Source organism: Podarcis filfolensis (genome assembly GCF_964270895.1).
Source record: "Podarcis filfolensis genome assembly, chromosome: 4".
Classification (NCBI taxonomy): domain Eukaryota; kingdom Metazoa; phylum Chordata; class Lepidosauria; order Squamata; family Lacertidae; genus Podarcis; species Podarcis filfolensis.
In genome coordinates this window covers 27,820,790-27,848,773 of record NC_139607.1, presented here as the reverse complement: position 1 = coordinate 27,848,773, position 27,984 = coordinate 27,820,790, and the positions used below count along the sequence as shown (strand labels likewise).

The 27,984-nt window shown below is 40.0% G+C and overlaps 2 protein-coding genes across 10 annotated transcripts in view; both read left to right on the top strand.

Moving 5' to 3' along the window:
- The window catches only part of RGPD4 (RANBP2 like and GRIP domain containing 4), a 38,535-nt gene extending 20,167 nt beyond the window's left edge, over positions 1-18,368 (top strand). Inside the window, exons 18-30 of one of the 8 annotated variants that reach the window (XM_083610308.1) lie at positions 309-444; positions 984-1,081; positions 1,329-5,958; positions 7,428-7,505; positions 9,904-10,074; positions 10,941-11,033; positions 11,908-12,107; positions 14,197-14,401; positions 14,908-15,006; positions 15,230-15,375; positions 15,662-15,935; positions 16,373-16,707; positions 17,732-18,368. In XM_083610308.1, coding sequence (XP_083466434.1) covers positions 309-444; positions 984-1,081; positions 1,329-5,958; positions 7,428-7,505; positions 9,904-10,074; positions 10,941-11,033; positions 11,908-12,107; positions 14,197-14,401; positions 14,908-15,006; positions 15,230-15,375; positions 15,662-15,935; positions 16,373-16,707; positions 17,732-18,037 — 6,771 coding nt within the window. In that variant the 3' untranslated portion in view covers positions 18,038-18,368. Of the gene's footprint in view, positions 1-308; positions 445-983; positions 1,082-1,328; positions 5,959-7,427; positions 7,506-9,900; positions 10,075-10,940; positions 11,034-11,907; positions 12,108-14,196; positions 14,402-14,907; positions 15,007-15,226; positions 15,376-15,661; positions 15,936-16,372; positions 16,708-17,731 lie in introns of all 8 variants that reach the window. The other 7 variants (XM_083610306.1, XM_083610307.1, XM_083610305.1 and 4 more) reach the window with 7 other exon arrangements.
- Positions 18,369-21,237: 2,869 nt separating this feature from the next.
- CCDC138 (coiled-coil domain containing 138) overlaps positions 21,238-27,984 on the top strand; it is a 30,132-nt gene continuing 23,385 nt past the window's right edge. Inside the window, exons 1-6 of one of the 2 annotated variants that reach the window (XM_083610707.1) lie at positions 21,238-21,455; positions 22,303-22,363; positions 23,337-23,475; positions 23,676-23,773; positions 25,803-25,981; positions 26,661-26,819. In XM_083610707.1, coding sequence (XP_083466833.1) covers positions 21,390-21,455; positions 22,303-22,363; positions 23,337-23,475; positions 23,676-23,773; positions 25,803-25,981; positions 26,661-26,819 — 702 coding nt within the window. In that variant the 5' untranslated portion in view covers positions 21,238-21,389. Of the gene's footprint in view, positions 21,456-21,497; positions 21,705-22,302; positions 22,364-23,336; positions 23,476-23,675; positions 23,774-25,802; positions 25,982-26,660; positions 26,820-27,984 lie in introns of those variants that run through there. The other variant, XM_083610708.1, reaches the window with a different exon arrangement.

Below are 27,984 nucleotides of genomic sequence, written 5' to 3'. Positions count from 1 at the left end.
TGATCCTTCATCTTGAAGAAACAAGCAAAGCATACAGAAAGATATAAAGAGGTTGGAGGAAACAATCTTTTATTGCCTGGATTGGTCACTTTCTGACTCACTCTGAGTAACTGTTCTTAAATGCCTTCATGGTGGAAGTCCATAAAAAAAAAATGAGAAATCTAAGGTTTCAATGTAGCCAGGACTTATACAAGCATATTCATCCCGAACTGTTTTAGATTCTTTTCCTCTTCAGTTCTGTAGATGCAAAAGAAACAGCATGGGGTTGGCACAAAAGTTTTTAATGACCATGCTTGTCTTTTTGATAGAATGAGATGCAAGAGATGAAACTTAACAATTCTAATACAACCATGTCCCAGCGGTGGCCTGCTGAAAGCTATGCAGCAGATACCATGCCAGATGGCTATCAAGGCACACAGAGCTTTCATGGAGCACCGTTAACTGGTAACTACATGCGGAGGTGGAGAGTCCTAGAGAAATTTAAGTGCAGTTTCTGATGTGACGTCTGATTATAATTAAAAAGCATTGAAGGGATCACAAGCTGCCTTGAGGATGTTATTAAAAAGATATAAAGTATTTTCATTTACTGGCTTCATAATCTTAAGGTTTATTTAAAAATTACCATGAGTGCTGCGGGGAGGGTGCATTTTCACACTTTTTAAATGATTGCTTTTATTTGAGTTTGATAATGACCGTACATTTTTTAAAACTACACAAGAATACTCCACAAAAAAAACGTGATATCCTTATACAAAGAAGTAAATCACTAAAGCTGTATCTTCACACTTGCATATAAAATGATGGAATACTAGAAGTGGGGGGAAACCTGAGTGTTTAGATGGTTATATGTGGGATTGTGTGTTGGATTATAAACCACCTTGAGGTTTCTTGTTTTTAAAGGCAGCGTATACATATTTAAGATAAAGATTTAGGGTTCTTGTCAATTTCAATACTCTCACTGTTTTTATCTCTTGTGTGTCCAGTTGCTACAACAGGTCCATCTGTCTACTACAACCCATCACCAGCTTACAATTCCCAGTATCTCCTACGGACAGCAGCCACGAACGTGACCCCCACAAAGGTAATTATTTGCTGTTTCTCTGATACAACTCATAACTCGTAGAGAGATGGAAAACTGAGAACTGTGTTGCTTTCTGTTAAATATTCAAAAGGCAGGTTTCTCATCACATAGTGGGGGTGGGTAGGAGAGCAGGAACCAGCAGTTGTTTTTGAATGCAGTTTAAGCAATTATTGGAAATTTAAATTTATAACCTATGTTCAATTACTAAAGCTTTAAAACTAAGTTTGATCGTTTTTTTTATTTATAGGCTCCTGTCTATGCCATGAACAGGCTTACTCCTCAGCAGCACATATATACATATCAACAGCCAATGCATACTCCTCCACTGCAGAACACTTCTGCTTGCATGTTTTCACAAGAAATGTATGGTACTCCCCTGCGTTTTGATTCTCCGGCAACTGGAATGTTGTCTCCTCGTGGCAATGAGGACTACTACAACTACAGCGTTCCACCAACAACTACAAATCCGCCACTTCCCGAGCCAGGCTATTTTACAAAACCTTCTGCAGCACCCCCAGTCTCCCGGTCTGCCGAGTCAAAAGTGATAGAATTTGGGAAGCCTACCTTTGGGCAGCCTGTACCACCAGCAGAGGGAGCAAAACCTTCCTTGATAACTTCTGCTCAGTCGACACAGCCAACCACTTTCAAATTTAATTCCAATTTCAAATCCAACGATGGAGATTTTACTTTTTCATCACCTCAGGTTGCAGCACAGCCACATAGTACCCCCTATAGTAACAGCGACAGTCTTTTGGGCCTTCTGACATCCGACAAGCCTATCAAAGAGGACCGATATGCTGGACAAAAGCCGCTTACTGAATATACCACTGGACAGCGAAACATCTTCAGTTTTGGTGGCAAGAATGCATCAGGCATTGCATTTACGGATAAAATGGTACAAAATCAACCCAGGCCCTCTGGTTTTAGTAAGGGTGATGCGTTCAGCTTTCAGGATCCTGGCAAGCCTGTATTTGGTACTTCACATTCAGATGTAGCAAACAGAAGTCACGAAACAGATGGAGGAAGTGTCCATGGTGGTGGTGAAGAAGAAGATGATGGCCCTCATTTCGAACCTGTTGTGCCACTACCTGACAAAATTGAAGTAAAAACAGGTGAAGAAGATGAAGAGGAGATGTTTTGCAATAGAGCAAAACTTTTCCGCTTTGATGCTGAACACAAAGAATGGAAAGAGAGAGGTGTTGGTAATGTGAAAATTCTGAGGCATAAAATAACTGGCAAAATCAGACTACTTATGAGACGGGAGCAAGTGCTGAAAATTTGTGCAAATCACTATATAAATCCTGATATGACTCTGAACCCAAATGCTGGATCAGACAAATCTTTTGTGTGGCATGCCTTGGACTATGCAGATGAATCGGCAAAACCTGAGCAACTTGCAATCAGGTTTAAAACTCCAGAGGAAGCGAAGCTTTTCAAGCGGAAATTTGAAGAGGCACAAAATATTTTGAGAGTATCTGGATCAAGTGATAGTCAGCAGGCTTCTCAGGGTATTGTGTCATCAAGAGAAGCTACTGCTCAAGATGCAAAAGATTCTGGTAAATCTGACTCAGGACTCATGAGCTCTGGATTTAACTTCAAGAGTGGGACATCATCTGTCAGTGGTAGCTATCAGGTTCCTGTTCCCGATGTAAGCAGTTCAGCTAAAAACACTAATGCCAAAAGTACTTTTACAATTGCATCCAGTGCAGCTACACCTGCATCCTTCTCTTTTGCTAAAGAAGGGTTGGGAGCAAATGCTACATACGGATTTGGTGAACAGTTCATGTTAAAAAAAGATCAGTGGGAGTGCAACACATGCCTTGTTCGAAATAAAGCAACTGCACAGAGTTGTGTAGCATGCCAGACTCCAAATCCAGCTAATCGGGAAGCGCAGGCTGTGCTTCCTCCGACAGAATCGACTATGCCTTTCAAACCCAACACTGAAGGTGCACACTCTACATTTGGACCAATTCCTCCAAAAAAGGAAAACCAGTGGGAATGCAGGACCTGTCTTGTGAGAAATGAAGCCAGCGCATCGCATTGTATTAGCTGCAAGAATCCCAGCGGTACAAATTTACCAGTGTTTGGTTCCCAAACCACATTCAAATTTGGTCATGCAGAGTCTCCAAAAGTGCCCCAAAGTGGTTTTGGGGCTGCTTTTCAGAAAAAGGAGGGCCAGTGGGATTGCAGCATATGCTTAGTAAGAAATGAAGGCTCCTCACGAACTTGTGCCGCTTGTCAGGCTGCAAACCCATCTAGCGATTCCCAAACCACATTCAAATTTGGTCATGCAGAGGCTCCAAAAGTGCCCCAAAGTGGTTTTGGGGCTGCTTTTCAGAAAAAGGAGGGCCAGTGGGATTGCAGCATATGCTTAGTAAGAAATGAAGGCTCCTCACAAACTTGTGCTGCTTGTCAGGCTGCAAACCCAACTAGCAATGCTCCAGCTTTACCAGCTAGTGATGCTCAACTGCCTGTGTTTGGCTTCAAAAGCAAGTTATCCGAACCCACTGGAGGACCACAGGGGACGGGTTTTAAATGTGACATAACAGAGAAGGGTTTTAAATTTGGCCTTTCTACAGATCAAGGGAAGTCTTCTTCCTTCACATTTCAGGTTCCTGCTAGCAGTGAAACTAAGCCTATGAAAGGAGGCTTTAATTTTTCAATGCCTGTACCTCCAGGTGAATTTAAATTTGGTATACAAGAGCCTAGCAAAGATGTTGCAAACGACCAACAGAATAAAAAAGGTGGTACTGATGAAAAAGAGGAGGTGTCGGAGGAAGAAACTGCAATGAAATCTCATGACAGATCTAGCAAACAAAGTGGTGATTTGGTGTTTGGTCAACACAGCAGCACATTCACTTTTGCTGACCTTGCAAAAACAACTGCAGGTGAAGGATTTCAGTTTGGTCGGAAAGATCCAAATTTCAAGGGCTTTACAGGTGCAGGTGAAAAGCTATTTTCTTCTCAGGCTGCTAAATCTTCATTCAAAGGAAATACTTCTGCTGATCTTGAGAAGGAAGATGAGTCCTATAAAACAGAAGACAACGATGATATTCATTTTGACCCTGTTGTCCAGATGCCCGAGAAAGTCGAACTGGTGACTGGCGAAGAAGATGATACAGTGTTGTATTCCCAAAGAGTAAAACTGTTCAGGTTTGATGCAGAAACAAGCCAGTGGAAAGAACGTGGTGTGGGCAACTTGAAAATCCTTAAGAATGAAGTTAATGGCAAGCCACGAATCATCATGCGACGTGAGCAGGTATTTAAGGTTTGTGCAAACCACTGGATCACAACTACCATGAACTTGAAGCCCCTCTCTGGCTCGGACAAAGCATGGATGTGGTTAGCCAACGACTTCTCTGATGGTGATGCAAAGCTGGAGCAATTGGCAGCTAAATTCAAAAGTCCAGAGCAAGCTGAGGAATTTAAATTGAAATTCGAAGAATGTCAAAGGCTATTGCTGGATATACCACTCCAGACCCCACATAAACTAATAGATTCTGGGAAAACAGCTGAGCTGATACAAAAAGCAGAAGAAATGAAAAGTGGTTTGAAAGATCTCAAAACCTTCCTGACAGACGATAAAACTAAACTTGCAGATGAAGAGAGTAAAACCTCTGTGTCTTCTACAAAGGCCTCTGATTTGGTTATTAAGCCACACGCTGAAAGCACTGGGCCTACATTAGAGTGGGACAACTATGACTTGCGTGGGGAAGCACTGGATGATAGTACAGACAGTTCTGTGTATGCTTTGCCTCGGGCCAGTAGCCCTGTGAGGAAAAATCTATTTAGGTTTGGAGAGTCCACCACAGGGTTTAACTTCAGCTTCAAATCTGCATTAAGTCCCTCTAAGTCTCCTTCCAAACAGAACCAGAGTAGGACTTCTGTAGGCACAGATGAGGAATCTGACGTTACACAAGAAGATGAAAGAGATGGTCAGTATTTTGAACCAGTAGTACCTTTACCTGACCTCGTAGAAATAACAAGTGGTGAAGAAAATGAGCAGGTTGTCTTCAGCCATCGTGCTAAACTTTATAGATATGATAAAGATGCTAATCAGTGGAAGGAGAGGGGTATCGGAGACATAAAGATCTTGCAAAACTATGACACTAAACAAGTTCGTGTAGTCATGCGAAGGGACCAGGTATTAAAGCTTTGTGCCAATCACAGAATAACCTCAGACATGAACATCCAGCCAATGAAAGGCACAGAGCGAGCCTGGGTATGGACCGCATGTGACTTTGCTGAAGGGGAACGGAAAGTAGAGCACTTGGCTGTGCGATTTAAGCTGCAAGATGTTGCTGACTCATTTAAGCAGATCTTTGAGGAAGCAAAACATGCTCAAGAAAAAGACACCTTAATCACACCACTCTCTTCGCGGGCCAATACTCCAAAGGAATCGCCATGTGGAAAGATTGCTGTTGCAGTACTTGAAGAAACCACCAGGGAGAGAACTGATTTAAAGCAGGATGAAGAAACAGTTACACAAACTGCAGAGACTTCACCAACGGCGGGCACTTCTGAGACGCCGACGAAAGCAGTGGTTTCGCCACCCAAATTTGTCTTTGGCTCAGAATCTGTCAAAAGTATTTTTAGCAATGAAAAATCAAAGCCTTTCACATTTGGAAACACATCAGCAACGGGATCTCTCTTTGGCTTCAGCTTTAACGCTTCACCCAAGAGCAAAAGCGATAGCTCAGTGTGTCATAGCACAAAACAGCGAGAAGCAGATGGCACATATGATTCCTGCAAAGGTGCTGAGCATCAGGAAAGTGATGCTACTGTTTGGAAACACTCCGATGGCAAAGGAGAAAGTCAAGTGGCTACCTCCAAGGCAGAAGGACTTCCTAATTTTTCATTTAAAACACTAGAAAAAGGTGAGCATTTACATAATTTTTACTTAATAAATTCAAGTTGTTATAAATGTACTTAGGTTCCACCTTGTCCGTCTTCGTGAGTTTAAGTTACCTACTGATGTATAGTTTCAAAATCTATAATGCTTAATCCTAGCTAAGAAGAAAAAATGATACTGAAAAATCTTTAAACGAATGTATCCTGGGTTATCATAAACGTTCTTGAGGAAGATTAAAAAAAAAAATCTGGTATGCAGGACCCAAGCTATTTAGCACTTTAGAGATCAGAAGCATCTCTTTAAATTACAGATAAATACATAACTGGTAGGTAGCAAAGTTACCGAGGAGTTGGTGGTGTTGTTTTTTAATTATTTTATTAATATTTTTATTAAGTACAAATTAGAAAACATACATATTCACAACAAAAGAAAATACAAAAGAAAAAGAAAATACATCTAACCAAGGAAAAAGAATTAGAGAATATTTTGTCAACCGAGGAGTTGTTCTAAGTTCTGACTTTGCCCATTCAGAAGTGGGCAACAGCACACTGCAGTTCAACTAGCAGGCCCATGCAAGCCTAGTTGCTGGAGTCTGCCAAAATGTCGTGGAGGATGAAAATTTGAGGGGAACTTGATCAGAATAAATATTGGCACTAATAGGTCAATAAAAGGAAAACATGATTCATGTTTTGTTTTCTTCTCTTTAAAACTTTGAAATGTAAAATCTTGAGTTAGAAGAGAGTCTTAGCAGTTATTTGCCAGATTGACTCCCCATGTTCAGAGATTGTATTTCTGAATGCCAGTTGTCACAACAGAGGGAAATTCTTGCCTTTGTGTCCTGCTTGTGTTTCTTAGGAACTGGTTGGCCACTTTGAAAAATGGGGTAATGAACCTTTGTTCTAATCCAGCAGGGTTTTTTGTTGTTGTTGTTTTTTGTTTTTAGGTATCTTGCGTTGAACGCCTAGCCATGTCAGCTAAGAAGTAGGCTCTACAGTTGTACTTCGGGTTACAAACACCTCGGGTTACAAACACTTCGGGTTACAGACTCCACTAACCCAGAAGTAGTACCTCGGGTTGCAAACTTTGCCCCAGGATGAGAACGGAAATCTTTTGCCAGCGGAAGCGGGAGGCCCCTTTAGCTAAAGTGGTACCTCAGGTTAAGAACGGTTTCGGGTTAAGAACGGACCTCCAGAACAAATCAAGTTCATAACCCGAGGTACCACTGTATTGAAACCAATGGACTTACTCCCAAAAGAGTAGGGTTAGGATTGCAACATTACTTCCTGTACTGATAAAATTGTTTTGCTAGTTGAAAGCTAACGTCTTAATTGTTGCAGCTAGAAATATCACTGTTCTAGATTACATAAGTATAATAAGTTATGTAAAATCATAGACAAGTCTATTGTCTGTGACTGTGTGTCTGTGTTTGGCAGTGCCCCTTGACCCTTTAATGAAGTTAATTAAATACTTAAATCCACACACTTTATTTTCTAGGATTTAATTTTAGCCTTTTTAAATCTAACCCAATGGCCTTTTGGACCAGCGCATCTCCCCCTCAACCCAATAGTAAAGGTATTTACATACTGCACTGAATGTTGTGTTGTATCACTTTTGGGAAGACACTGACAGCTCCCCAACTTTAGCAGGCTATTGGCTAATGGAATTATAGAAAAATTAACATGCATGTTAAAAGAGAATAGTAATGACTGAATTTGCTTTACAGCTGTTGTGGTAAGAGACTGGTTATTTAAATCCTTGGATGTGATTGCCTGATTGCTATGTTTTCTGAGTGCCCAGTTATTGACTTTTTAAAATTTTGCTTGATGGATGGTAGGTAGGCAAGGACAAAAGGCTAGACATGGAATAAGTATGTTTCAGGTGTCCTTATTGTCCCCCAGTCTCGATATTAGGATTTTTGTTCTTGAACCATCCTACAAAGCAAAATATTTTCCTTCTTGGAAGGGAGAGATTTATGCTAATTCATGGAACGTTTTCTGAACTACTCTCCAGCCTCATATTTTTTTGCTTTTGTTTCACTTCATAATCAGTGTCCCTCCATCTGATTAGTTTTTTAAAATATTTTTAAAGAACCTAGGAACATCCTGGGGAAAGACCATTTTTCATTAAGAGAAAATGGCTGCAGATGTTGGGTTCTATCTAGAGAAGTTTTCCCACTAGTGCAAGGGCTTCTGCATGTGCCATGGGACTTTCACACTTCCTCTTCCTCCCATGCACCCATCCCCCAACCCTCTGAAGCAGATTGGGAGATTGGCATAAGGAAATGAGAAATTCCAAGGCTTGTGTTTTACTAAAGGTGAACCTAACACAACTATCTGTGGTGGTGGTTTTTCTAAATTGTGCATTCTGAAGGAGACTAGAAGTCTGGAACATTTAATTTTAACTGTTTAGGATATGGCTTGCATTCTTGTGTGAGACAGTGCACACTGATAATAAGCATGCATGAAAATGTTTTGTGTACTTGGCATGTATTCTTTTAATATGTATTTGTCAATTGACATACAGACTTTGCCTTGGAGATGATTGTCTGAGCTTCAGACATAGCTTCAGAAATAGTTTTTTTAGTCAAATAGTAAGGTGTTATAGGATGACGCTTTTGAGGAGCAGTTTAACCATTGTGGTGTTGGCGCTTAAAGGAATATAATTATTTTTAATTGGTCTGAAACTATTTGATTTTGTTGCACCTGTACTTCATACTTAGATCTTCCAATTTGTGACTTTAATAATTGATTCCTACTTCTGGGAATCTGGGAATTCCTACTTCTGGGACTGATATTTGCTTTTCTTTATGAAATCACACAAGTAGGTTTTATGTTCTGATCACATTCTAAGTGTTATACAGGGCTTACTGCTGCGTTGAGATAGATTTAGCAAACGATGATCAGCTAGACAAAATCAGATTGCTTCTGATTTTGAACGCCTCATGTTGAAACACCTGAACACCTCATGATGAAAAGAATAGCGGCAAATTGCTAGGACTTAGTGAGCTCTTTCTACTCTGCTTCTTTTCCAGTACTGTGTAAGCAGAATAGTTAACTCGGTATTGATGAACCTATTTAAAAATACACTTTGGAAAGAGAACTTCAGCACAACAAAAGTAATCCTAACAATGATAAATGAAATAGCTGAAGCCATTATTATGGCTAAATAAAAATTGATGGCAGTGGTATACAGTGTTACTATTGATGCTTACTATCTAGTCATCTACCTTGTGCTACATTGTGTCTCATTCACTGAGAAGAACTTAATGCCATGTGTTCAACTCTCACTGAAATCACGTTTTAGCTTTGTCAAAATCTTGTGATTCAAAGTCAAAGTTTGGGGCCATGCACACTTGCCAAGCTCCTGCTTGATATATATAATTTGAATAATTTGAAAGAGCCTGACTTTATTGTTACTACAACTGTTTAAAGTAAAATTGAATTCTCAGCTTCCAAATGAATAAAAACAGATCTGTTTCACAGCCTATCAATTTATTCCCACTGTTAAGTCACCTTAACGAAAGATACATTCATATTTTAATATATCAATAAAACCCAACCTAAATCAGGTCTAAGATAAAATGGAATTAAAGTGCTATCCAAAGTATATTTTCTTCTGCTCTACAAGTTTTTAACTTAAAATGTTTCTATGCCATTTCACTGAACATCCCAGAAGTATCTTTTTTCTAAACACAATATATGCACAGTGTAAGGTCTACTTAAAAGACAATAGATGGATGGAAGATTTGTTGTGTCTGGAAGCAGCTGTCTTAGGAGAAGCATGGCATGAGTTTGGCTATATGGAAAGGAAACCCATCTCATAGTGGCTAAACTCTTCTTATTGGTTTGACTTTAAATCTTGCTTGTTTTCTGGTTGAAAGTATTTCTTGCCTGCTTTGTGAATGTGTTAGTATTCAAGTGCAGCTGCTGCTTTCAGACTTGCTCAGACAATTCACTTCTTTCCCCAGCAGTTGAGATTAAGAAGGAGCCAGATGATACTGCCACTTCAGACGATGTTTTGATTGTATATGAGTTAACACCCACGCCTGAGCAAAGAGCTCTTGCAGACTCCCTTAAGTTACCTCCAACATTCTTCTGCTACCAGAATGAACCTGGGTATCTGAGTGAAGATGATGATGATGGTAAGAAGCATTCCTTGAAAATTCTTCTTCTTTAAGTTACAGAACACTATTAAGGAATGAAGGAAGCATTGGTCCAGTCCAGAAGAACATCATTTCTGGAAATGTATTTGTCTTCCTGAATTAAGGGCGGTTTGGGGGGGTGGTGGTATCATGTGCACAGTGCAGTAGATCATTTCTCAGGGATCACAAAGCCTCCTGTTTCTGGCCCTAGTCAGTCATATAGAGCAGGATGAAACTTAATAGCACTCTTCAGCTAAGCAGCACTGACTTCCCCCTACATCAGCTGATGCAATGGGAGATCAGGCCAGCTTGATTTGGATGCACATGAGAGCCCCCTGTGCACTCAAATGTGGTGCTGTCTAGCTGAACTTCAAAGTCCTGGTGTCAGGACTTCAAAATACCTTGCAGGCAAAAATATGCTACTAAAAAAAGAAGGCGAAAATGTTGCTTTCAGCAATGTGTTGCTGCCTGCAAAGTGCTTTGATGCCCCAACACCTGATGTCATTTGTGACCTGCAAGACAGATCCTGATATGAATTTGGCTTGTGGAGCCAAAAAGGTTTCCCACCCTATTCTGTGGTACTCCCTCACTTGGGACACTTACCTGGCGCTCAGTTTATCAAAATATTCATACCAGGTAAATATACTCAATATACTCATACCAGGCAAAACCCAGGTATTTTCAAGCTCCGTAGTTGTCTAACTGCTGCATTTTACTGTTTAAGCTATTTTGCATCTTTTGCATTTTGTCCATGCTTAAGGTTGTTACTCCTTTTAAAGTATAACAGGGCATACAAACCCAAATACTTACTAGCTAGTGGCATAACAGATATGCAGTGTAAACAAACTTTCATTTTCATATTTCAGATGAGGACTATGAAACAGCCGTGAAGAAGCTCAACGGAAAGTTGTATCCTGATAAACCTAAAAAACATGCACAACTGAAAGAAACTGATACAAGTAAATTTTCTTGGGAAGAAGATTGTAACTTAGCAAGCACAGGGCTATAATTTTGAATTTGGGGGGAATGAAAATACATTCTGACTCACAATTGTTTGCCATGCCATTTATTACATGGTTCCATAACTTGAGAAACATCATAAAAGAATGGGGAACTGTGTAGGGAAATGATAATTTCAAGTTTGTAATGAATTTGCTTGCTATAATGAGATAAAAGCTGAAATAATTAAAGTGTTCCCTGTAGTACTAAACACTATTAGAAGAAGAAGAATAGATTTAATAAGAATGTGTTACAATCCCATGCATATGGGGTGAAATCCCCTCAAATGCACTTTGAGATACCTTGCTAGAAACTTGGCCATTGTAGCTTCAGTTTTACAATTAAAGGCTGAGAAAACAAGTGAAAATGCCAAGTGGTGGTATAATGAGAAATTTATTACAGCAAAACGTTGAGATTTCTAAAGATGCAGAAACTAGCAGAGCTCCTCTGCTCCTTCTCTTTTACTAAAACCTAGATTCTTTTACTAAAACCTAGATTCAGGTGGGTAGCCATGTTGGTCTGACGCAGTCAAAATTAAAAAATTGCCCAGTAGCACCTTAGAGACCAACTAAGTTTGTTCTGGGTATAAGCTTTCATGTGCATGCACACTTCCTCAGACACCTATCTGAAGAAGTCTGCATGCACACAAAAGCTTATACCCAGAACAAACTTAGTTGGTCTCTAAGGTGCTACTGGACAATTTTTTTATTTTTTACTAAAACCTCTTATCCCTAGGCTTCATTATTTGAGATTTTAAGTTTAACATTGGAGTATTTTGAGGTTTTACTTTATTCTAGTTTTTTTCAATAAAATCTTAAAATATTCTCTGTTTAGCTGTTGAAGGAGAAAATGAAGCAGAATGTGGGAGCGAGTGTGTTATTGTGTGGGAGAAGAAACCAACTCCTGAAGAAAAGGCTAAAGCAGAAACCCTGAAGCTTCCTCCAACCTTTCTGTGTGGTATTGGCAGTGACACTGATGAAGACAATAACTTAGAAGACTTTCAAACAGAACTTAGAAAAGTCCAAGAAACGAATGTAAGTAACAAAAGAATGGGACTTTAAGCACCAATTCAGCTGGACTTGCTACGGTCCAAACGTGTGATTCTTGAAAATTGGCATAACAGAATTTCATACCTGTGGTCCATAACTGTTGCCAGTCAGCAAACATAATGTTGTGTCCAACATCTTGTGCCCATTTTATCATAGCAGATTTCACCATTTCATCCTGAGTGTTCCTTAAGGGAGAATATTATGAAAATGATATACAGGTGGTACATGACACCAGTCAAGCTTGCAAAAATCTATCATTTGCCCGATAATAAATGTTGGAAATGTAAAGAAAATGAAGGTACATTTTTTTACCTTTGGTGGACGTGCCCAAAGATTAAGGCTTTCTGGGAGATTATCTATAATGAAATGAAAAAGGTATTTAAATATACCTTCCTGAAGAAACCAGAGGCCTTTCTCCTGTGCATGGTCGGCCAATTGGTGTTAAAGAAGGATAGAACTTTTTTTATGTATGCTACAACAGCAGCAAGAATACTTATTGCAAAGTATTGGAAGACACAAGATTTACCCACCCTGGAAGAATGGCAGATGAAGGTCATGGACTATATGGAACTGGCGGAAATGACTGGCAGAATCCGAGACCAGGGAGAAGAGTCGGTGGAAGAAATTTAAAGACTACTTATATAAACACTGTAAAATTAATGAATGTTAGAAGGATGTCGGAATGAAGCTAAGTGGTTTTAGCGGTAATGTCATAAAGGAGTATGTAAAAATGGTCTGTTATTAGGTGAGAATGCAAAGTTACAATACATTAAGGTAAAGGATTAAGATAAAAACAAGGAGGGAAAGGATTTGCTGAATTAACTAATTGAACTGGGATACAAAAAAGGGAGGTGTGAGGAGGTCAGGGAAACAAGCAAATGAAAGACAAGACATGAAAAGATTGATATGTTTTTAACTGTTTTTTTATTTTTCTGTATTTTGTATTTTTTCTCTTCTTTTTTTTTCTTTTTTTCTACCCTGTAATTCTTTTGGAAACTTTAATAAATATCTTTTTAAAAAAAATTGGCATAACAGGAAGACTTCCTTCTAAGTGCAGAGATGCTATTCCTTTTTGTTTGTTATTGGGTCTGAGAGTAGGGTGGGGTATATTCCACATTGCCTGCACCCTAGTGCCATTTTGTTACTAGAAGTTCATGGAAGAGATCTAGAACACAATATACATCAGGAAGCTTAGTTTGGTCAGAATCGAGTATACACTTCCAGAGTTAACACTAAATACATTACTTCTGGTAAATGAGCCAGAGCCAGTGTGGTGTAGTGGTTAAGAGCGGTGGACTCGTAATCTGGTGAACCGGGTTCGCTTCCCCGCTCCTCCACATGCAGCTGCTGGGTGACCTTGGGCTAGTCACACTTCTTTGAAGTCTCTCAGCCTCACTCACCTCACAGAGTGTTTGTTGTGGGGGAGGAAGGGAAAGGAGAATGTTAGCCGCTTTGAGACTCCTTCGGGTAGTGATAAAGCGGAATATCAAATCCAAACTCCTCCTCCTCCTCTTCTTCTTCTTCTTCTTCTTCTTCTTCTTCTTCTTCTTCTTCTTCTTCTTCACCATAGCTGCTAGAGGGCCTTGAAAATTTGTGTCCTGGGCTTTTTAGACTCTTCTTCCCATGTACTATCTGAAACCATAGCGGCGCATTGGTTGCCAGATGTGAAATAGATTGCCATTATTTTCAGCGCTCCTACCCCACTACAGATTCGTTGGACAACTTTAGCTTCATAAATTTTGAGGGCTGAGGTATTCTGTCTACCTCCTTTATTTCAATAGGATCTTTATAAGAGACTTCATGGACAGTGGGTTGGATAACATAGACTTCTGGTTCCTTTTAATTCCCAATTCTAAAACAAGCATTTGATAGTATGATGTGAAACCATTTTGAAAGTGCAGAGGTGCTTGGCAGTTTTAGTTTCCTCCACTTTCCCTGCCAGGAAGATACCTGTTCTAGAGATCAGCTAGTTCTGTTTTCAAATACTGTCCGGTACTTTACATATGCATTTACACAAAGAGCCTATGAAGACTTGGCACCAGTTTAAATAATAACTCGGTTCGTTTCTTTTCAGGAAGCTCAAGTAGAAGAAGTAACCAGTTCAACTGATGATGTGTGCTCCATTAAGAAGGAACAGCCTGCTGAAGCAGTTAGTAGAGCTGAAGAACCAGATTCTACCACTGAACCTATATACACTATACAGACGTTATTAGCAGCAGATGACAAACCAGTTGACTTGTCAACAAAAAAAGAAAGCGATGCCAGTTCTACACACCAAGGTATGCACATTTGATGTGTGAAAGACACGTATACTAGGGAAACTAACATTGCAAAGTCTAATAATGCATACAGAGAATCTCCAGCTAATTAAAACTTCTATTCCTCTGGGCATGTATTTTAAGTACACTTAATTAGTATTTTGATTGTTAAATCCCACATCAATCATTTTATTGTTCATGTAGGAAATTATGCCGAAATTCTGCTTTAATAGGCTGGCTGTTTGCCGTAATAAACATTCACTGACTGACTGACTGATTGTATAGAATACGAAGGGTTGAGAGTTTAACAGAAAGGGGCCTTGACTAGTGGGCAACACTCATTGTATCTCCAGTGGAATGACTAATGCCTTGCTGGTGTCCTTTCAGAGGTTACACTTTCAGACTTGTTCACTTTCTCCTTCTACCTGTGCTTATATCTGGAGCTATGATACTGGGGGAATGTGACCTATTATGCAATGTAAAATGGACCACAGAATGATATGAACACTTTTCCTCCCTTTATACAGAAAGCAAACCTTTCTCATTTGCCCTTGGCAACATACCTGGCTTGTCTTTTGCTGATCTGGCTTCAAATAATTCTGGAGATTTTGCTTTTGGTTCTAAAGGTAAGATGCACATGTTGTCTAATTTCTGGTCTGTGAGCGTAATAAATCCATTCATTCATTCATTCACATATTATCTACTTAACTATTTATAGAAACTGCTTGCTGCTAAGAGAGTTATTGTGTGTGAAATCACATTTTTTGTTTTTGTGGGGGTGGGATAAGAAAATGTAATCTCAGAAATATTTTTCTATAGTATTAAGATTCTGTCTTCCCATCTAAGCAGACAAAAACTTCAAGTGGGCAAATACAGGAGCAACTGTGTTTGGCGGACAAGTGGCCACTAAAGGTGACAATGAAGATGATGGAAGTGATGAAGAAGTTGTACATAGCGATGATATTCATTTTGAACCAATTGTATCACTACCTGAGGTAAGATATGAATCTGTTAAATAAAATAAGAGTTGGTTCTTTCCTCTAACACATGTGAGGACAGTGAGCTGCACAATTTCTCTTGTGTGCAAAATAGGGTTGTTGTTGTTTTTACTTACTCTAAAATGGAAGAAGTATGCATGTCATTTATTTTTTTAAAAAGCTCCCATAATTCAAGAATATGCTACTTTAAGAATGTGATCCTTTGCACACTAGCCTGAGATTAAGCCCCACTGTACACAGTGGAATTTACTCCTTCGTAAATATGACTACTTATCCCTGCTAGGTTGAGGTGAAGTCAGGAGAAGAAGATGAAGAAATTCTCTTCAAAGAGAGGGCAAAACTCTACAGATGGGACAGAGACGTCAATCAGTGGAAAGAACGTGGTGTGGGAGAAATAAAGATCCTCTACCATACACAGAATAAATGGTATAGAATCTTAATGAGAAGGGACCAAGTTTTCAAAGTCTGTGCAAATCATATGATTACAAAAATGATGGATCTAAAGCCCTTGAATACTTCAAACAATGCTATGGTTTGGACTGCAACAGATTATGCCGGTGAGTATTTGTAAAGATATTCTATAACTTTATTTCCCATCCATTATATATAACATATTCCCTTACTAACCCTTTGTGGTTTTGCTGGTTCCCATGCTGCCGCAAGGAGTGGGACTTCACCAAGTAGCTATGCCCCTGATAATGGATGCTCCATTGGGCCCTTTCCCTGGCTGCTGCAGAAAGCAGGCATTAGCGTGAAGGTTGCCACAGAATCTAGAACCTTTCTGCATACAGCAAGTAAATGAAGAGCCCCCTCAGTACAGATGCTTGCACAAATGTTGGGAGAAGGGCTGAATGAAGTTTGCTATGTCTGGGGCAGGGCTACTCAGCACAACCCCACTGCTAGCTTCCATGTTGCTGTACATAGGATCAAATGTTGAAAGAAGGCTGCATTCTGATCATGACATCATGAATAACACTTGCAATCTTAATTTCAGATGGTGAAGCTAAGATAGAACAGCTTGCTGTCAGATTTAAAAGCCAAGAGCTGGCTGATTCCTTCAAGAGGAAATTTGAAGAATGTCAACAAAGCTTGTCAGAGTTACAGAAGGGTCATGTTTCTCTGGCAGCAGAATTGTCAAAGGAATCTAACCCTATAGTATATCTTGAAGTTTCAGCTGATGACGAACCTCTAGGTCATGTAACCATAGAATTGTTTTCAAATATTGTTCCGCGAACTGCTGAAAACTTCAGGGCGTTATGCACAGGAGAAAAAGGATTTGGATTCCGAAATTCCATATTTCATAGAATAATTCCAGATTTTATCTGTCAAGTAAGTGAAAATGCTAAGATTGAACATACATTTCATACTACACATGGATTAACAGGAATATATTTTAAGGCTCGGTGGAAAAGTTCTAGTTTGCAAGCAAATTAGTAGAAACATGAAACATGATATGAGCCTTTCATATCATGAAAGTCTGGAAGTTAATCTGGGGCCTTGCTTCTCAATTTATATTCCATTACTTCTGTAGTTTCTCTAGTGCCAAGTCAGCTTCTCATTTTCTCTTATCTACTTCAGTTGTATCCAACAGATGTATACCTACACAGAGAATGTAAATGGACACTAAACCCTGGGGTGGGGAAAAAAATTTGCCCAGTGAGTTAGGCTAAATATGGCGATCATATTTGACATGTAGGCAGAGCTGCACTTCTGTCAAACTCATAACAATGACATCAGCTTTCCTGTTTTGCTTGTGGGGTGTTCAGATGCCCCTTTGAAAGCAAAACACCTTTTTGACTGAGTCAGGTGGGCACTGCAGGACAAACTGGGAGCTCTGGCAGGACCAGTCAGGCCCCACAGTCTGGAGGTACCCAACCCCTGCCTTAGAACAATCAGAATACATTTCTAGGCTCACTCTTCCCCTTCATTAATTCTGATCAGTGACAGGATGAAGGAACAAGTGTAGTTATGCTAGTCTCTGAAGCTAGTGGGACATAACACCTTACAGTCTTATATATGAAAATGAAAGGCAAATGTAAGTGAAAACCATGACTGCATTCAAACCTGACAAACCATGGTTTGTTATTAATGTGTGCGTGAGTGGTGGTGAACTTTGGGCTCAAATGACATTTACCTGAGACTTGGCTGCTGCTTGTGTACATAATATAATGACTCACCATGGTTTGCTGCAATAGCTGAACACAGGAGCTGAATGAAACCACTGTTGATTTAACAGTTGAGAACACCAGATGGGACACCACATTGTGCTGGTAAAATGTATTTCTACACACATTTCAGATGTTTCAACATGTACTATAACCAAGTGAATTTTCTCTATTTGTTTACATTCTAGGGAGGTGATATCACTAGACAGGATGGTACAGGTGGCCAGTCCATTTATGGAGAAGCATTTGAGGATGAAAACTTTGAAATAAAACACACTGGCCCTGGCTTACTGTCGATGGCAAATCGTGGCAGAGACACCAATAATTCCCAATTCTTTATCACTCTCAAAAAAGCAGAGCACTTGGACTTTAAACATGTTGTTTTTGGGTTTGTAAAGGATGGGATGGATGTCGTGAAAAAAATAGAATCTTTTGGCTCACCTAAAGGAGTAGTGTCAAAAAGAATTTCGATTACAGACTGTGGTCAGATATAAAATCATTGCTATTACCTGTATGTGGATTAAAATAAATGTTCAGATTTAGACAAAATTATGTTCAGCTTCTTTTAAAATGAACATTTCTGATGTATAAATGTAAAGTTACAGCTTATAGCTGAGTCCTTTTTTAGTGTTTCAATTGACTGCATGTTGTGAAATAAAAGTTCAAACACTGGTAAATTTTAGGTGTATTTTTGTTTCATCCCCATTTTTGTATTAAATGATTTAAAATTAAATACGAGTCTGAAGTTCTATTACTCTGATTTGTGCAATTTCCTAGTTTAACTGAATGGTTTAAATAAAATTACAAACTAGTGTGTGATTACTACTTTCCTCTCTTGACTTCCTTGAACAACAGACAACCGCAAAACATTTATGTTGACTTGCCTGCCTGCATGTGTAAATGAAGTGTGTGGCTTTGGGCAGTCTGCAGTGGTTCATTCACATGAACCATAATTGTATATTAGTGAACAAATCATAGAATTGGAATCTGCTGATCTCTATTCAGTACTTTTGGACACCATTTATTTATTATTATTTTATTAACTATTTCATAACATTTATATACCACTTGATTGTAAAAAAACAAAACCCCGAGAGGATAAAATAAAATTGAGAAACCATACTTTAAAACAGATTAAAATTGTCTCAACTTTCTAGCCTCTGGATAAGCTTGTTTAAACAATGTATTAGCGGGTGCTAAAAAGAGCACAATGAAGACACATCTACTTGATCTCAATAGGCAAGGGGTTCCAAAGTGCAGGCACTGCCACACTATACAGTGCAGTTCTTACAAATGCAAAATGGGTAGTCTGTTAATTCTGCCAGTTGAATAGACATGGGGTAAAGTGATCTTGTAGGTAAACTGGTCCCAAGTTGCTACTTGAACTTGGCCCAGTAGCAAATTAGCAACCAGTGCAGATCTCTGAGCAGATGTTATATGCTGAAACGGCCTGCCTCCTGGATCAAGTGAAAGGGAAGCCCCACATAGAGCGCATTGCACCAATCCTATATTGGAAGTAATTGTGCATGAGCTACTGTTCATGGTCCTGAAATAGCTGTAGCTGTCAAACCAACCAGAGTTGGTAAGAGAGCCACTTGAGCCACCAGTGACAGAGCTGGACCCAGAAACACCCACAAACTTACACTCCCTGTGAAGGCGGCTCTTCAAGGTTAACTCCATATTGAGTAGTAATTGATCAGTTTCTTGGGCGCTGAAACTACTTGCCCATAGTGCCTCCATCTTGCCAGGATTCAAGCTCAGCTTGTTTTTCCTCAGCCATCTCACCACTGTCCAGGCAATGGCACAGGGACTGCATGGCCTCTCCTGATTCATTTGAGCAGGAGAAATAGAGCGGAGTGCCATCAGCATACTGACGGCACCTCACCCTGAAATGCCTAATGACCACTTCCAACGGCTTCATGTAGATATTAAATACCACTAGAGACAAGATAGTCCCCATAACATAAGGCACTCTCTGGATTTGAGCCTGAAGGTAGGATCAGAACCACTAATAATACTGTGGGAGGAGGACAAGGAGCAGCTACTCTTCATTTTGTGTTACAACCACACAGTCCAAAAAGCATTGGCAACCCCTAAGACAGAGGAGGCAGCTCATGGAATTACAATTTATGTCTCTTAATTACATTGAACAATTTCATTTTATTTTCTAACCCACCCGAGGATTGCCTGGCGGCAAAAGGTGGATTAAAAATGATATAAATGCATATAAGTAAATACTGCCATGGTGATCATTCTTTGCTAATTGTGGTGGTACCTCATGACCTGGTCTTGCTATGGAGAATTTTGAAGGAGAAATAGATCTTGCTCTTAATCTCTCCCCACCTGGCCCCTGCTCCTATGCACTGAACTGAAAAAGCACGGATCTTCTGCGTTTGCTTGGAAGGGACTCCCAAGGAGTTCATTGCTGAAGGCTGCAAACACGGAGACTTATGGTTAACACTGATTACTGGTTTTTATAGCATCCAAGTCACCAGCCAGCAAGAGCCAAGTATGGAATTTACAAAAGGTTTGCTGGTGGCTTTTTGCATTCTGAACGATTGAAGCATGCCAAGCGCCATTTCACTGTGTTGGGTGCACATGGTGAATAATAGGATCTTGAAAAGAGCTGGACTATTTATTTTTTAAAATATTTTTTATTGAATTTTATGTTACAAAAAACAATACAGCCATGCTACCACTAAATATAATTAATAAAAATTACATACATCAATATATAGTTTGTTATTTGTTATTTACCGTCTTATTTCCTCCCAAACATTCCATACAAAAACACACATATGTGCAAACACCCACACCCGCACACAAAATGATAACGAAAGGAAATTTTTTTTCCCCTTTTACCTTCCAAAATCTTTTCTTTAACTTTGACTTCCTGTCAAGTCCCTTTGCATATATTTTATCTTACAATCGAATGTACACAAAACAATAAACCTTTCTATATAAATTTCCCAATACATTCTGAAAACATAATAAATCCTTAATTGTTGTCCACCTCCTTTTAGTTCCTTTATCACTCGAATGCTAGCACGGAGTCAAAACTATTATTGTATTTTTGAACATATCTTCTATAACCATCCCATTTTCCTGCAAATTTTCACTTTGAGTTTCCTCTGAGTTTACTTGTCAGTTGAGCCGTCTCCACCAATTCCTGTAATTTGATTTGCCAAAATCTGTTATTTTTGAAGCCTCGTGATCTTTCGATCCCTTGGCCACAAGTATAGGAGCCGCTGCGGTTGCATACAAGAATACCTCTCTTAGATTTTTTGGGATCTCTTTATCTAAAATACGAAATGCCTCCGGTTTTCTAGTAAAAGTTATTTGAAAAGAGTTGAACTAGATGACCCCTCTCCCCCCCCCCCAGGGTCATCTAGCCTAACCCCCTGCAATGCCATCTCAGCCAAAAAGCATACAAAGCAACTAACCATGCAACATATGCTCAAAAAACTTCCAGGTCATGCAGCGGGGAAAGCGGAGAAGAAGTTCTGCAATGTATGATCTAGTAGAGAATGCTGCTGCGTGGCGGGGGTGGGATAGATGACATGGGGGGATCCCTTCCAACTATACAATCCAAAGGCAGGCAGCTCCTCCAGGGAGTTCCCTCCCCTTCCTGCGGCGTCAAAGAGAAACAAGCTGATTCCCCCTCCCGCGGGTGAGGAAAAGAGAGTCTTAGGTCGAAACAGGCCGCGCAGCCTCCCGCTCCTCGTTGTCTCTGGCAACCGCTGTAATGAGCGTCTTCGCGCAGGCGCCCTTCGTCCTCTCCTCGGGCCGTTGCTGTGAGTGGCGGAGGCGGCCGCGGGCTGCTTGACTGTCTCTGCCCTTCCTCCAATGGCGGCTTCCGCCGAGCTGAGCCCCTCAGTCGAGCGCTGGAGGAGACGCTACCTGGCCGGACAGGTGGGGTCCCTGCGGGCGAGAATGCGTGAGGGAGGGTGGGCTTGCGTGTGTGGAACAGCTGCCTGGACAGGAGGGCAAACTGCAAATGCGTGTTCTTCCGTTCCCACGAGACGCGGGGTGGGCCAGGAGTGCTGCTGGCTTCCCCCCCGTTCTCGTGTAGCACTTTAATTCCGGCCGCTCACCTGTTCGGTTCTTCAGGTGCTGGGGGCTCCCGTCCTTCGGAAAAGCCTTCAGCCTGCAGACCTAAATGTATGTTTGTCTTGGGTTGGGAAGCCACTCTGCACATGCCCAGAGGCATACTCAGGCCCAGAGGGGGGCCGTGGCTACTTCCAGCTGTTGAGGGGCCCCTGTCATTAAACAAACAAACAAAAAGATGCACAAAACATAATAAAACACTTAAACAAAGAGTGAGACTTAATTCGATTTCTTCGTTTGTTTGACAAAGGCTTTCCTAACCTTTTCCCGTGCACATGCACTAACTGGCAGCTCTAAACTGAGTGTGTGTGTGTCACATTTGGTCCGCTAAAAACAAGTTGTGGAACTTTCTGCCCCTTTGTGTGGAGACCAGTATTAGAAATGTCTGTCTGTATTTACTCCCCCTTCTTCTTAATGTTCTCTTGCTTTTTTTTGTGTGTGTGTGTACACACACACAGTTGCTTAAATGTTTTGTTTAAGGGCTGGCTTAAGGAAAACACTTTTGATTTCTTGTAAAGTTTTAATGGAAAACCCTTTCCTGTTTAAAGGTGAAATGTCACTTCAAAACAATCAAATAAACACACATTGTGTAGATGTAACGGGCCAGCATATTTTTGATGTTAGTAATTATAGAACAAAATTCTTCTTTTAGAATAATTCTCTGGATGCAGCACAGGCCAAATGCAAAAGTAGAAGGTCCCTAATATCTACAGGTAAGGCATTTTAAAAGGTGTTTGATCTACCGGTATTTTTTAAAAATAATTCTTAAATTTTGATGTGAAAAAGTTAGGAAAATAGAATGGGGGGTGCAGTCTCTTAGCGCAAGGACGCATTTCTTTTCTTTGGCCTTTTCTGCCTGACCTTCCTATTCCTTTTAATTCTTATTCTTTCCTAATTTGTATTGTCTTTAGTTTGCAGCCTGCAGACAAGTACCCATGCTATTGAACCTAGGAGTTTTAGGTGCCGTGGAAAGTTAATAATTTGGGAGTTTTAGACTGGAAGTAAGTCCCACTGAGAGGATATGGTTAGGATTGTGGGCCAGTGCTCACATGCTAGCTTCTTAACAAACCTGGGAATACCTTTAAGAGCAGGTGGTCTCGATGTTTAAGTCAGAGAGTAGCTGTTCTACTGTGTCAAAGTCTTGTGTTCCCAGTCATTGCGCACATCCCTTCCGGGGCTGAAAGCGGTGCGTGTCTCGGCGGTCGCCCATCAGTTGGATGCTTGCAAAATGGTCGCCGCCTGTATACAAAATAAGAGCTGCTGATAAACATTTCTCAAACTCATTCACTCTGTTGCATTTCCTATATCAAGTGCTTCTGTCTAACATGCCCAACACAAAAACTCTTTATCTCCAATTCTCTATGAATTGTGGAGGTTGGGGGTGTTTTTCCCCCTTTCCGCTGGCTTTATAAATGCAGCAAAGTGTCTTTTTTGAAGTGGGGAGTGGACAGGTTGCTAATCATTATAACGACTACATATTAAACCAGTTGCCAATGCTGAAAACTTCCTAGGATTTGCTCCTTCACCCAGAGTTTGCTCTTCCTAGTCCCAGATTTGTGGGGACTGGCTCTTGCGGTTAGATGCATGTTTAAAGTATTAGCAGGGTTTTCAGGTACTCGTGCTGGGTACATTAGCAGGGTTGCTCTGTTTTTCTAATTACCACAATCCTATATTGTTTCCTTGCAGAGAAAATGGACAGCTCACTTGATGATACAATTGCATCATTACTCAAATGCTCCTCACAGTTAGAATATACTGGCAATAGAAGAAAGCAAAATACAAAGCATTTTTCAGACACTTCGAAGAATGTTAAAAACTTAAGTCGGTAAGAAAACCATTTTACTCTTTGAGCCAGTCTTTTCTTTTTGCTGTAAAGCATACCGCTGAGTCTCATCATTGCACCCTGGAATAATATATTTTAAGATCTGAAAGTTTTATTGGATATCTTTCCCACTGAACAAGGAATGTGAACGAACATTATTTTATACAGTGTGTAGCTTAATGCAATCATTTTGTGTCTATTAGGCAGGGTGATGAGTTGGATTCTCTATATGGCTCAAGTCAGCGTGACATACAGCCTGAGTTCATTGGAGATTTTCCCAGAGACACGTATTCAGAATCAGGTAATCATATTCTTATGATTTCTAATACAACTCAAATGAAATCTCATTTGATAGCCCATTCGCAACCTGAAATTAAATGAAATATGTAACTGGCAGCCCAGCTGACTTACTGCATGATTTTTTTCTAGCACGTTTACTCCAGGATTGGTAGTGACATCTTATATGAGGTAGTAAGTTACAGTTCAGACTATGCCCCCTCTCTTAATTCACATCTTCACAGGTGAAGTTTTGTGTTAAATTAGTTGGAAAGCATGGTGGGTAATTTACCCTCCCCCCCCATTACATGGATGCAACAGTGGCAATGATTGCTGTGCCAATGGGGGAGGCATCTCTTCCGAATTCCAGACAGGTGGGTGAGTATCCCTTTGTTCTACTATTGGAAGTGTCTTGCCTGGCTGGCCTGTGTTCTTCTATACATGGGCAGCGGAACATAACCCTGTGTTGCTAGCTACATAACAGCTCTTTATATGCAACAAAGCAATGTATTGGAAGCATTTCTAGTTAACTGCATTTCTTTATGTCCAAAATTTACAACAGTAAGCATTGCTCTCAGAGGAAGGAGATGAAGCTTTCCCCCCATTTGAGATGAACCAAAGTATACCTCTAGACTGGAGATCCACTTAGACTTCTGTTCCGACCAAGGCAGAATAGTGCAGGACTATTACTTCTCTTGACTGGGACACTATACATCTGTTGATGCAGCCTAGATTAACATTAGCTTTTTTGTTGCTGCATCACACTGTTGACTCGTGTTAAGCTTGTAGTCTACTGTGGCCCAATATGCTTTTTGCATGTACTGCTGGCAAGCCAGACGTTCCCCACCTTATATTTGTGCGGCTGGATGTTCCTGCTTAAGTGTAGAGCCTTACATTTGTCCCTATTTAAAGTCATTTTGTTAGTTTGGGCCCAGTTCTCCAATTTGTTGAGGTCATCTTGAATCCCATTTCTGTCTTCGGTGACATTTGCTACCTATCCCAGTGTGGTGTCATCTGCAAATGTGATGAGCACCCCCTCGATACCTTCATCCAAGACAGAACCTTGTGGCACCCCTCTTGTCACTTTTTTCTAGGATAAAGAGGAACCATTATTGAGCACTCTTTGGGTTCGGTCAGTCAACCAGCTACAAATCCAGCTACACCAATACGAAACAAAAACCTAAAAAACAGCATACAGCACACAATTCCAATAATCAACTGCAGTCTAAAATGCCTTTGCATAGTAGCTGTGATAGCTTTTCAGAGTCTAAAGAGGTAGCTAGACATCTGTCTGCCAAGTAATAAGACATTACAACTTCAGGATGAGATTACAGTGAGTATCATGACATTGCTCATTCTGGACTTCTCAACAACATTCAGTAGCTATGGTATCCTGGGCAGGCTCTGCAAGTAGTAGTTTTGCTCTTACACTGGAGAATTGACTGCAAAAGAAGGTCTTGGGGCTGCTTGGCCCCTAGAGCATTTGTGCAATGGAGGCAACACGCCTTTCAATATGAGAGTGATCATCTGAGGATTGGGAGGGGAGTGTTATCAGTATATTGGTGACACCCAGCTACAGTTCCCCATTACATCTGTTTTAAATGAGGCAGAGAACATGCTAAATTGGTGTGTGGGATTAGAAACACTAATGAAAGCCAAGAAACGGAAGCTCAGTCTAGGCAAGGTGGATGATTTGATGGTGGGTGCATTGGTCAACTCGGGGGGGGGGGTCGGTCATCCTTTTCTAGGACAGATTCACATTTTTCAGGGTGCTCCTAGATATGGCTAGGTAAACCTGTAGATGAGGGCTTTGAAGGTCACTTCAGACTGGTTCACACATTATGTTGATTACTTGATGTATTCTCAACAGAAGTAGAATGGTAGAGTTGGAAGGGACCACAAGGGTCTTCTGGTCCAACCGCCCTGCAATACAGGAATCGTTTGCCCAATGCAGGGCTCAAACCCATGACCCTGAGATTAACAGTCTCCTGCTCTAAACAGAGGAATGGTACACTGAGCTTCTGAGCATGTCTGCGTCTGTTTTCACCCATTAGACATTACTCTGCCATCCAGTTTGACAGTGACCACATCTTGTGATTACGATAGTGGTGGTGAACCAGCAAGAGAGAGTGTGAGAATTCTTGAAACCCAAGAACTAAATGGGAAAAACTTGATACCATCTCATTTCAATCAAATCTATCGTGAATTATCTATCATACATCAAAAGCTGCAGGTAAAAATCAATAATGATCTATCGGTAGATTTAAAATAAAAATAAAAATAGTGATTTTAATTTAATGTACATCATGTATGTTTTCTTACTGTTCTCTGTCCTGCAGTGGCATGACCTTATTGTTAATATCATGTTTCTGTTTTTCTACTCAACAAATTTTCCTGAATTATTTGATTGTTTAGATGTTGCAGTGCTATAAACATCAGTTTTAACCAACGTTTCCAGTTTTTTATTATTGAATTTTACATCTGTATTAAATTCCATCTATAATGTGAATATTAAAGTATGTAAAATACTACTTCAAACTGAGGAAATTCAATTTTTTAACTAAAGTTTGATCTAGGCTGTCATATAGAAATGAGTAACCTTCAGTACCATATGCAGCTAATGTGGTTATGACTGAGTTACTTTAATTGCTTACTTCAGTCTTCTTTGCTATATACGAGCTTATTTAAGCTACCTTCATTGTTACCAGTGATCGGAAAAGATTCAGCTCTGCCCTTTCAGGCCAAAGGTACGTTAAGGAAGGAAGAAAGGCAGACTAGCACATCTTTTGTTGAGTAGTCATTTGTTCTGACACTTAATTGCAGGGACACTTAATTGCAGGAAGAAAATGCTGGATTTTATGAAAATTTACTCACAGTACCACAGTTTGTCCTTCTCTTCTATTCTGATGCAGCAAGAAAAATTAGCCCAGGAGGAATATGCTTTAAAACTTGAAAGACGTGAGCACTGTTTAGTAGAACGAGAGACCCTGCTTTGTAGACATGAAGCTGCTTTGACCAAGATAAGAAGCGTTGAGGAGGAAGTTCACACAAAATTTCAAATTATGAAAGAGGTATGGTTACTTCTAAAAATGCTTCTTTACCAGGGGGAAATGTTTCTGGCTAAAATATTCACAAGGGTGGGAACCATTCTCACATCTCAGCTAAGAAACTCTCATTACTTGATACGTAGAAATGTAGAGTTGGAAGAGACCCCAAGGGGCATCTGGTCCAACTTCCTGCAATGCAGTAATCTCCACCAAAACATACATACCGTATTTTTCACTCTATAAGACGCACCAGGCCATAAGATGCACCTAGTTTTTGGAGGAGAAAAACAAGAAAAAAAATATTCTGAATCCCAGAAGCCAGAACAGCAAGAGGGATCGCTGCGCAGCGAAAACAGCGATCCCTCTTGCTGTTCTGGCTTCTGGGATAGCTGCGCAGCCTGCATTCACTCCATAAGATGCACACACATTTCCCCTTACTTTTAAGGAGGGAAAAAGTGAGTCTTACAGAGCAAAAAATACGGTAAGCCTTGCTCTAGAGGCTGATGTATATTTTGCTCTAGGAGGCTTAGTTTGGTCAGAATCAAATATGCACTTCCAGAGTTAATGCTAAATACATTACTTTGGATAATTGAGCCGCCATGGCCATGGGTGTGTGTGTGTGTCTGTGTGTGTGTGAAAATTGGTGTCCCAGGCTTTTCGGACTTTTCTACCTATGTTTTGTTTTTTTTTTTAAATAAATTTTTATTAGAGTTTTACAAGAGAAAAAAAATAAAGATTTACAGAATAAAAATAGACAATACAAAAAAGAAAACACACAAAATACACAAAAAACAGCTAGATAAGAAAAAAAAAATTAAAAAGATAAAACAAATCCATTTTTCTCAATATCCTCAAAGTCATATGCTTGTATCCTTGACCTCCTCCCACCTCCCCCCTTTTGTGTTCCCATTTACATACTTAATTCAGCAAATTCTTACCCTTTTTCAAATATCTTAACTTTGTGTCATAACATATTATACCTCAATATTTTCAACCATTTATCAATACATTTTTTACATAATCTTATTAACTTTTGTCACTAGTTACCACTTATTACCAATCCAAGCATAATTTTAACATTCATTAATTTTACAGTATTTCCAAAGATAGTCTTTAAATTTCTTCCAGTCTTCTTCCACCAACTCTTCTCCCAGGTCTCGGATTCTGCCAGTCATTTCCGCCAATTCCA